Source organism: Corylus avellana, chromosome 6, assembly GCF_965113065.1.
Source record: "Corylus avellana chromosome 6, dhCorAvel1.hap1.2, whole genome shotgun sequence".
Lineage (NCBI taxonomy): Eukaryota > Viridiplantae > Streptophyta > Magnoliopsida > Fagales > Betulaceae > Corylus > Corylus avellana.
In genome coordinates, this window is record NC_142495.1 from 12960816 (window position 1) to 12972070 (window position 11255).

The window sequence follows — 11255 nt, forward strand, 5'->3', positions numbered from 1 at the left end:
TGAAGGAAAATTGTGTTAAATCACTGCTTATATTAAAAGTTTAAACCGATAAAAAAAATGTTATCTTTAATAATTTAATTAATATATTTTAACACCCTTTTTACATGTGGAATAAGATAATACATGAACTATTATAATTGAAAATGAAAATAAAATTTGAACTCAGGATTTCACCTCTAGTTGGCGGACATTTAATTACTGTCATAAACTGAAAGATCAGTTTACTTCTTCCTGTCATAGTTAATTTGCAGTGTGGACTAGTTTAATAGTTAGGCCATAACTCTGACTTCCTTTTGAGTGTCTTTTTTTAGCCATTAAAATTTAAAACTGTTGAAATCTAGCCCATTTTGAGTGTGTTTGACAATGGCCAAACCAAACCCATTAACTATTCATCATATATATAATTAAACTCTTAACGTTCTTACTTTTTATATCACATCAATTACGTTTTACTACTATTCAAATAAAAAAAAATTACTATAAAATAAAAAATGTTCATTTTTTTATATCAAATATTCTTATTTTTTCTCACATCTATCACTTCTAACTATAGTAACATGCCATGCTTATGATTTTCTCAGAACTTTTGTTCTGTGATGTAAGAGCTTTATGTTTGTGATCCTTCATCAATTAATGAGACTGGAATGATTTTTCCTTAAAATAAATAAATAAATTAAAAAAAAAAGATAAAGTCCACTTAACCTTCTCAAACTACCATCCAAATGGCAATTTACCCTTCTAACTATCAATAGCGAGAATTTACCCCCAAAACTACCAAAACAATGACAATGTACCCTCAATTTAAACAAAATAACGAAATTATTATTACTAAAATAAAAACAAAAATACTAAAAATTTAATTTTTTTTCAAATTTTTAAGGATATTTTTGTCTTAATGAAAATTTTATAGAGGTAATTTCGTCATTTTACTAGCATTGGAGGGTATATTGTCATTGTTTTGATAGTTTGAGGAGTAAATTGTCTTAATTGATAGTTTTGGGGATAGATTGTCATTGAGGTGAGGGTTAAGTGGACTTTACCAAAAAAAAAAAAAAAAAAAAAACTACATTAACAGGCCATGGCTACAATAATAGGCCATTGCCAAACATAGCCTTTTAGATCGATCTGGATGGACAAAATGCAAACTATGCTTACTTTTGATCCACACGGAATTCCCACTACATTTATTTCTTTCTTTGCAACTGCTTCCATCATTGACTTCTGGACACTGCGTTATTTCATTTTCATTGTTCTTCTGCGATGAAAATGGCAATTTTATTTTATAGTCCAATTGATAGGATTCCACGTAGCACTTGTCATAAACATCAGCTGAACTCACATTATTTGGTCATGGAGATGGATAAGGAGAACCAACATGAAGATCATGAGTAGTAGTGGTGTTTGCCATGCGCCATGATGTGCAACGTGGCTTGGGTAATGGGTTAGTGTTAGTGTTATCTTATAATAGGAGTTAGTGGGAAGTTTACTTACTAGGAAGATTTGGTGTAGAGTTCTAATCTTGTTGTGGTTCAACTCCCACCCTAAGCGGAGTATTATCTTGTTTTGACTAGGACCCACTAAGGTATCAGAACGTATTATCTTATTTATGTGTTTGTATTGTGGTAGAACTCCAGCCATAAGTGAAGATTTGTAACGTGTATTATCAATATATTATATATTATATATTATATTAATTGTGTTTCTATTATCTATTTGGGACCTATCAATTTGTATCAGAGCATGGAATGTGAAAAGATGCAGAGCATGGAAGATTCTTTGAACGAGATCAAGAACTTACTGGCTGGAGTTAACCAATTCTCTGAGAAGAGCACCAACAACACAAAGGAAAAAAGATCAACAATATCTCATGGCTTGCCCATCGGAGACAAGTCACAGCAGGCAACACCCTCATTGAAGCACCTTAAGATGGATTTCCCATGTTATCAACATCTCACTGGAGGGCAGTTACAAATCGTCAACGTCAATTTCACACATTCCAGGTTCTCTTAAGGGGGGGCGAATGATAGGATTTTACGTAGGACTCGTCATACACATCAGCCGAACCCACATTATTTGGTCATGGAGATGGATAAGGAGAACCAACATGAAGATCATGGGTAGTAGTGGTGTTTGCCATGGGCCATGATGTGCAACGTGGCTTGGGTAATGGGGTTAGTGTTAGTGTTATCGTATAATAGGAGTTAGTGGGAAGTTTACTTACTAGGAGGATTTGGTGTAGAGTTCTAATTCTGTTGTGGTTCAACTCCCACCTTAAGTGGAGTATTATCTTGTTCTGACTGGGACCCACTAGGGTATCAGAACATATTATCTTATTTATGTGTTTGTATTGTGGTAGAACTACAGCCATAAGTGGAGATTTGTAATATGTATTATCAATATATTATATTAAATCTGTGAAACTCTAAGGCCCCCCTCTAGAGCGCCGCCGCCTCAGGGGAGGAGGGATGCCCGTTGCCTGTATCTCTCCTCCTCTCGACCTCTCCGCTTCGGGTGCTAGTATTTTACTTGATGTCTCTAGTCCCGATGCCCCCTCTCTTCCCCCTCCCCGTCTCTCCTTTCCCCCTCTGCTTTTTCTCTGTTTTTGCCTCTAGTCTTGCCGTTCCCCTGGCCGCTCTTTCCCCCACCATCTCCATCTGCAGCGCTCCCTGTTTGGGTTGAAACGGGTTGGGTGTTGGATCGGCTTGCCTTCACCCGATCCTCCGTCCTCCGCTTGGCTTCCCCCGATGCCTGACCACCTCCTTGCTTTCCGGTTCCGCTGTGCCCATCCCACCTTTTGCACGGGTTTCGTCGATTCGGCTGGGTTTGTTTTTCGTTTCTCCCTGATTGTGCTTCTTTGCTTTCATTCTTTGATTTTGTTTCTTTGCTTCCCGGTTTTGTTTTTAGGCTTGTTTCTATCTTTGGTGGTTTCTGTTCTGTTGTGATTGTGTTCCCTCTTGGTGGGTACTGCCATTGGGGGTTTTCACTCAAACTCTCTCCCTCCCTGTTTGTTTGTGTGTGCCGCCGATTTCCTTCGTACCCGCTTTGCTGCTCACTGCTCGCTGTCGGGTCTTTTCACGCAACCCTCTCGCGCCAAGCTTTTTGTGCCACCTTCCGCAGTGGTTTCTGGCCAGCTCGCGATCGGCCTCCTCCGGCTGCCGTGACTCGCTTTGTGTGTTTTTTCGTGTTTATTTCCCTACATTGTTGTTTTTTTGTTCTGTATTTCCTTTGAGTTTCCTTGTATTTTGTTTTCTTTGCTGTAATTTCTTTTCCTGGATTTGTTTTGTTGTTCCCTTTATTTCCCTGTATGGTTTTTTCTTTTTGCTTGTAATAAGGCTCTCCCCTCCTGTTTTGTTGCGCCCTATTGCTGCCCGTTATTACTGGTCCAAACCCTTGGGTTGTGGATGTGAACTTTATCCTGACATTTGGATAGAGGAGGATGAGTATCGGCTTGGGGGTTTTGCTCTCAAGGTCGAGGAATAAACGCTACCTATGCATTAGATAGTGTCTGTTTGATGCAGATCTGATTTTTAAAGCTGATGATTAGTCATAGGTTAGCGGATGCTTTGTTATAGTTAATTTGGTCTGTTGTTGATGATTGTATCTTTAGTTTCGGTTATGATTTACTTCAGAGCTTTTTGCTCTATTTGTAAGAGCTTTATGCTCACGACTTTTTATCAATGAATGAGTATGGTATACTTCAAATATATATATATATATATATATATATATTAATTGTGTTTTTGGGACCTATCACCAATATTGCATGTCCAAATTCTACGAATTTCAGAAAGCACTCAATCAGAAAACCAATGCTCTCCAATTCTTATTATCCCAGGAAACCTTGTACTTAAAAAATTGTACTCACAAGATCGAATGTTTATCTTCCTCTGTTTATTTGTTTCCTGCATTTCTTTCTTCCCAGATTGATGTGAGCATTTTTGTGGTTCTTAAGAAGATTTTAGCCAAATACAACCACATTTAAGTCTACGTACCATTTCTCATAAGCTTAAGCTTTCAGAACAATTCGTAATTTAATAATCCTAAGTTTAAATCTTGTCTTTGTAATTCACCTCCTATTTTAATTAAACATTTCCTGTGCTGGGCTTCGCTCATTGGTGGAGAGTATTAGAATATTAATTTCCATGAATAAGTTTATGCTTGAGGCTGCTCTTTAATGCTTAATCTATTTGCTGACTTGCAAGCAGTGGCGCTTCAAAGGCTAGGCAATTAAGGCGGCCACCTTAGGCCCCAAAAAATATAAGACTTCCTTAAGAAATAAAAACTCTTAAAAATGGTATTTAAAAAACCCCTTGAGAAATAAAAACCCCCTAATTAATTTTTAATTTTTTTATTAAGGATAATAACAACATTAATCACCTCATAAAGTCAAACTTTAATATAACTTAAATGTTTTTTTGCTACTTTTCTTTTCAAGACATACAAATAAAGAAAGATGAACAATAATTCATAGTGTAATTTAAATAAATAAAAAAAAGTATATTATAAAATAACACCCCACTTAAATTCGTCGCCTTAGTCCTTACGCCTTAAAATTCATCTGGACCAGCGTATATAAAGGTTTTGGAAGTCAGACAACAGTCATTTAATTTGAATAGGATCCAATTTATTGGCTGTAAGAATATTCTTCTAGTTGGACTTGACCAGAACAGAAACTTCCCTGTAAACTTATCAACCACGGCTGAAAGAGTAATGCAAATCTTTACGCCCATTTGATATATACATTTCACACCACTTAACAGGATGTATTTTAAGTATTTTTTTCTTTTTAAATTTATAAAGAAAATAGTTGATATGAAAAGGTACTTACTGGGGCTAACAATTTTTAACATAACTTACAAACACGACATGAAATTAAAAGGGTAGAGTTAATAAGTCTGACTCGTTTAATTAAATGAGTCAAGTTAGAATTTACCAATATAATCTTATATACATGCTTTGATACGATCTAAATCCGATACACGAATAGGAGTTATCATTCTTATGTCACACCAACAGTCAACAGACATAAAACGAGTGTAGAGAGTAATATTGCTCGGTCGAAAACTAAGCCGATAATATGTCTTCATTCCAATATATGTGTACGAGTACGTGAGCTTGACCTTGTCAAAATGGATATCTTAATTACAACAGGTGTCAGTTTTGGTGATTTTTTAAGAGAGTTCAAGTCAGAAGTCAGTCTTGTCAATTGACCATAATTCTGGACCGTTAATCAAGCTGAGACATTTATATCACATTGCTAGACTTCAAAGGCAGGGGAGGAGAATGGATGGATCACCTCCAAAATCCTGGACTAAGTTTTGGTGCATCTGAAATGCCAAACTTGTGAAGAAGAAAAGTATATAAGTGAATGTGGATGCAGACAAATATATATAGATGTAGCAGAGACTTTATGGTTTATGTTATACGTGTGTAATTAAGTTTCTTAAAATTTTGGTGTTTTTTTCCTGCAATAGATGGAGTGATTGACGGGACAACATTGTCTAGAACTCTACAATTCTAAGCACTCCCCCTCTATATAAATGGAGGGGTACTAAGTGGTAGGTGGTATAAATTAGAGTTGGTCTCTGATCATTTCCTTCAATTTTCATATCCATGGCTTTATTCAATGCAAATAATTGCAAAGCCTTTCTGGCTCCCATATTTCTATTTGGTTTCTTCATATTTGGCCTCGAATTAGCAGGTTTCTTTCTCTCTATAGTTCATTTCAATTAAATATTTCACGTGTTAGTAATTAGCAGCTCAATCATTCTTGTAAGCTTAAGTTTTTAGAATAAATAGTGATTTAAAGGTCTTATATATATTTTTTTGTAGTGTAATATATATATTATTTTCATTTTGAATAAATAGTTAGGACCTGCATGGGACAAAGTCACAAAAGAAGTGCTAGAGAGCCAACCAAATGAACCCAAAAAAAATCTCCAAACTGACATGGTAAGGGTTTTTTAATTAAAAAAAAAAAAAAATGCAATTCTCTCTCTATTGTCTGTCACGTCAATTTGAAAATTTTTTTTGATGCATATGTTTGGCTTCCTAGCACTTCTCAAGTCACAAAAGGGTTTAATGGTCCAAAACTTTAAACATTCTTTAAAAATCTATGATTTTTATAAAGTCATGAACCCCACAATTTTTTTTTCCCCTTCAAAAAGATATTTTTATAGTTTTTGCGGCATCAAGATTTCTGGTTCTGCCCCTCTAGGTGTAATGGTGTGATCTTGGCCTAATCAAATCTTGGCCTTATAATTAATTTGGATGCAGGTGCACAATCCGTTGGTGTATGCAATGGAAAAAATGGCAACGATCTACCATCTGATGGAGAAGTAATAGATTTATACAAAAGCAATGGCATCGGAAGGATGCGTATATATGAACCATATTCAACAACTCTCGACGCCCTTAGAGGATCAAACATAGAACTCATCATCGGCATCCTTAACAAGGATCTTCAGGGCCTCACTGACGCTGCAGCAGCAACAACATGGGTCCAGAACAACATAAGAAACTACTGGCCGGATGTCAAGTTCAAATACATTGCTGTCGGGAATGAAGTGCATCCTGGCGATGCTGAAGCCCAGTATGTTCTACCCGCCATACAAAACATTCATAACGCTATTGCAGCTGCCAGTTTACAGGACCAAATAAAGGTGTGGTACTTGAAATTATTTCATGAAAATTAATTTCAAATTTTCAACTTTCTCTCCATTTGTGTCTTACACTTTATCTCACATTAAAAATATAGAAGAATTTTTGTGCTTTATAACTTTTGGATAGACACATGCTAGTACTCAAGGACGGGGGAATGGGGAGCCTGTATAGGCCACCGCCCCCCACCCCAATTCACAAGGAATTTATATATATATATATATATCCCCCCAAAATAAGGAAAAAAAAAATTCTAAGTTAAAAAAAAGAAAGAAAGTAAAATAGGTCCAAATTGGGCCAAAGAGGACCAAATTTGGCCCTATTTTTAAATTATTTGGCCTTATCCAATAAAAGTTTTTGGCTCTATTCTTAATTTTTTTGGGCCATACCCATTAAGTTTTTTTATTTTTTATTTTTGGCCATTGCTTTCAAATGCCTACTTTTTTGGCCCTTATGGTAGTCTTCGGTTCATAAAAAACAACCAAAATATATTTTTTTAATAAAAAAATTGTAAAGAATCGAAAAAAAAAATAAAAAAATAAAATTGCCTGGCCTCCTCCTATAGAATTTCCTTGTTCCATCCATGGTCACAAGCTTATTATTTTCGTGTGCATTTTTTTCGCATACAACTACTATGCTAACATTCATATTTTTTGTTTGAATTTTACAAAAATAACCGTTGTTTCAACAATCATAAACTGCTATTTCAAAGGTTATAAACTGCTCTTATAGTTTTATAAAAGACTGGTTTCAGAAATTCTGAAATTCACACATCTTTATTTTCTAACAGGTGTCAACATCTATAGACACAACATTGTTGGGCAACTCCTATCCTCCATCGGCTGGCTCATTCAGCGACAGTGCAAATTCATACATAACAGCAATTGTCAACTTCCTTGTCAGCAATGGAGCACCCCTTCTAGTTAATGTGTATCCCTACTTCAGCTATACCGGCAACCCTTCACAGATCTCCCTTCCATATGCCTTATTTACTTCACCTGGTGTGGTGGTAAATGATGGCAATCTTGGATACCAGAATCTTTTTGATGCAATGGTGGATGCTCACTACTCTGCTCTTGAGAAAGCCGGTGCGCCAAACTTGCAAATCGTGGTGTCGGAGAGCGGCTGGCCATCCGAGGGCGGTGATGCGGCTAGCGCAGATAACGCAGGCACCTACTACAAGAATTTAATTAATCATGTGAAGGGCGGGACTCCGAAGAAGCAGGGACAAGCAATAGAAACTTATTTATTTGCCATGTTTGATGAAAACCTAAAAGGACCGGAGGAAATTGAGAAACATTTTGGTCTCTTCCGCCCTAACAAACAAAACAAGTACCAAATCACCAGCTTTGGTTAATTAGAGATGTGATAGACATGCATGCATGTATGTTGGTTTAAATAAGAGTGCCTTAGAGCCCATGTATCCATCAATATCCATGCACCTACAATATTATTCTTCTTCTAATAAACATGTGACATGACTGAAGGTATTTTTGTTTTTCTATCCTTTTGCTTGAAGTTGCTTGAAATAATTTGTTATTCATGTTTTTATTTTTTATTTTTTCTTAAAATAACTGTAAACGGATTTACAGACAAAGAAAAAGTAAGAACTCTTCTAAATTATAAAAGAGAAATAAATATGGCAGCCATAAACTTGTCTCAAAGTTTATTAACATTGAATAATTTAGAGGCCCTGCACAATTGATCATTAATGTTTGATTAAGTACTAATTGGCATTTATATCCAATATTCCTTACACTTCATATTTTAAATTATAATTGATAAATTTGACTTTTTTTTTTTCAAGAAAATCTGATCTCATTCAAAAGAACATCAGAGCCGCAGCTTTACATAACAAGAGTTAAACGCTCTAAATTGACTAAATCAAAAATACAATTAGGAGTTTCCTTAAGCCAAACCATGTTAGAAAAAAAATTTTGCTGCCTCCTTTGCTAGCCCGTGCGCCACCATATTTGATTCTCTCTTTACATGACACACCTCCCAGCTCCCTAAACCCTTTAAAACTACTTTGGCATCATCAATGACTTGCCCATAACTATAGCTCCTTGACTCCGTCTCTAAAAGGGCCCGAGCCACGTGTTGTGAGTCCCCTTCAAAAATCACTTGTCTCAAACCAGTGTTGCGACTGAATTCCACCACATGGAGAGCCGCTATTGCCTCAGCTGTAGTTGGGTCAAAAACTGCTTGTAGTATCTTACTAATTAAGAGCCTCAAAAACCCGTCCCTGATCGTCCCTGATGATCACCTCAATTCCAATCATCTTCTCTTTTGTGTTAATGGCCGCGTCCCAATTAGCTTTGTTGCTGTCATTGGGGGGATTTGACCAACATAGCTAAATGGACGAACTTTGTACTTCCCCATGGTTAACCCCTATCTGATTTGCTCTTAAGAATGGAGTTTGATAATCCTCTGCATCTTGAACTAACCTCTTCGGGTGTAAGAATTCTCCTCCATGTAGAGCATTATTTCGGCGCTTCCAAATTTTATGGGCAATGATCCCCGCCAACTCAAGGTCCTCTAGCTTGCATTTCCCCATTAAATATTCCATCACCTCCATAAAATTCTCTCCAGTACAGCAGCTCTTTTGAAAAATCTGCTTGCTTCCACCCCATACATCTTAGGTAGAAGGGCAATCCCACAAAATATGTCTTACTGTCTCCACTCTTCCTGTGCATATGAAGCAGTTCCCATCCTGAATAACATTCCTCCGCTTAAGATTATTCTCTTGTTGGGAGAATATTGCAACACACCTTCCACACAAACACTTCATATTTTATGGCACAATGTGGTGCATGTGAATATCGAACAATATCCATATATATACTTAAATTATATCTACAATTTAACTATAATTAGATTATATTTATTATTTAACTAATATATTTTAAATGAATCCATATCAATATCTTATATAATTAAGTTCATATATTACAAAGGAGAGAGTAACGATGTTGACTTATTTAAGTATATATATAATTCCTTAATTAGGAGATTCTAGTAGCCTTAGTTATATGGGACAAATTCATAGTATGAGATTGGTCGGCATGTCACATTGGGATTTTATTTAGTGCATTAATGTTATATAATTATTGATTTTATTCATTAGGGTGTATGATAGATAAGAATCCCCAGCCAAAAAACGCAAAAGAAAAAGATAGATGGATAAGAATCATTAACCAATTAATGATGGATATGGATAACTACTCATTCTTATTGGGTGAGACTCCAACCTATTTTGGGTGCCTTGCTTGCTCCAATTAAATTAATTGATTAAATTTATACTCTCATTCTTTTTTCTTTTTATTTTTCATTTTTTGGTGTAAAGTAACATAATTCTCCAACAACATACGTCAATTTAGTAAATTCAATTTATGGCAATAGCTAATATGGGTGAGGGGAGTTGGGGTAAATAGAGAGGATCCTATTATGGGCTGGGGGTTTAAGAAGTTCAGGAAGATTGTAAAATCATTTAATTTTCAAGGCAATAGCTAATAAATCTATGGACGTGCTACTTGTCATACCCCGTTCTACTAGGCAAGCATGGTAGTACCCATTTTTCCTACCACGCCAACCTTTGTTCTAAAAAGATCGAAGAAAATGATAATGAGCACTTTCACATTAGCCTAATAAATAAGAATATGATGAGATATGACAAAAAGATTTATCATAGATCTATTATGGTCATAATGATCTGCTTGATTTCAATGACATCACCTGCCATACAAAGTTATAACACAATTAAGGCCTTATATCATTGGGATTTTTAGCTTTAATCCATACTTGCCTCTCTCTAGAGGTAATGATGAAAATGACAAAAACACATTTAGATTTGATTCAAGGACCACCCCTGTATAAATAGAGTCTAAAGACTACATTTTTATTCCACAAGTATATCGCCATATTGATGTAGCAGTCCCAATGAATCATTGGATTAGTCCCTGTTAAAAAAATAAAAAAATAAAAATTTTGAACTCTTTTTTTTTTTTTTTTGAAATGAGTCATTCGTATAAAAATCAACCCGAAAAAATCCTTGCTCAACAAGTACAATATTCTGAATACACATGGGTATCCTCCATCCATATATATATGCTCAATTAAGATCAAAGAAAATATCACAAAATAAATATGAATTAAGCATAATGATTGGTTATGAATGTCAATTAGTAATCATGCATGAATTAATGATCGGACATTGTTAAATTATCAGTTATCCCAGAAGTTTAAGTTGATAGGAAGAAGTAAATTTAATCACTTAACCATTACTTTAACATTCCCCCTCATGTGTAGGCTCAAATTCCCTTTTAATAAATGAGACTCAACACATGAAATATTTAATTTAAATGGGAGGTGATTTGACGAAGTCAAGGTTCAATGCCATGACCTTTGACTTTGATACCATGTTAAATATTGTGTAGGGCCTCTATATATAGAGTCATCTGGCCTCTATATATAGACTTATCTACATTGCAAATTTACTCTCAATAGTTTTCCCTTTCCTCTTTTTCATGGCCTCAATCTTTGAGACAAGAAAGAAACCTTCTATGGTTGCCATATTGCTACTTCTAGGGCTATTG

General features: G+C 35.5%; 1 protein-coding gene across 1 annotated transcript; it reads left to right on the plus strand.

Annotated features, from left to right (window-relative positions):
• Positions 1-5555: 5555 nt before the first annotated feature.
• LOC132187504 (glucan endo-1,3-beta-glucosidase) lies at positions 5556-8162 on the plus strand. The gene is made up of 3 exons (XM_059601836.2): positions 5556-5701; positions 6277-6662; positions 7451-8162. Exons 1-3 carry the CDS (start codon positions 5614-5616, stop codon positions 8015-8017), a joined length of 1041 nt encoding a protein of 346 aa, XP_059457819.2. The 5' UTR covers positions 5556-5613; the 3' UTR covers positions 8018-8162.
• Positions 8163-11255: the final 3093 nt, after the last annotated feature.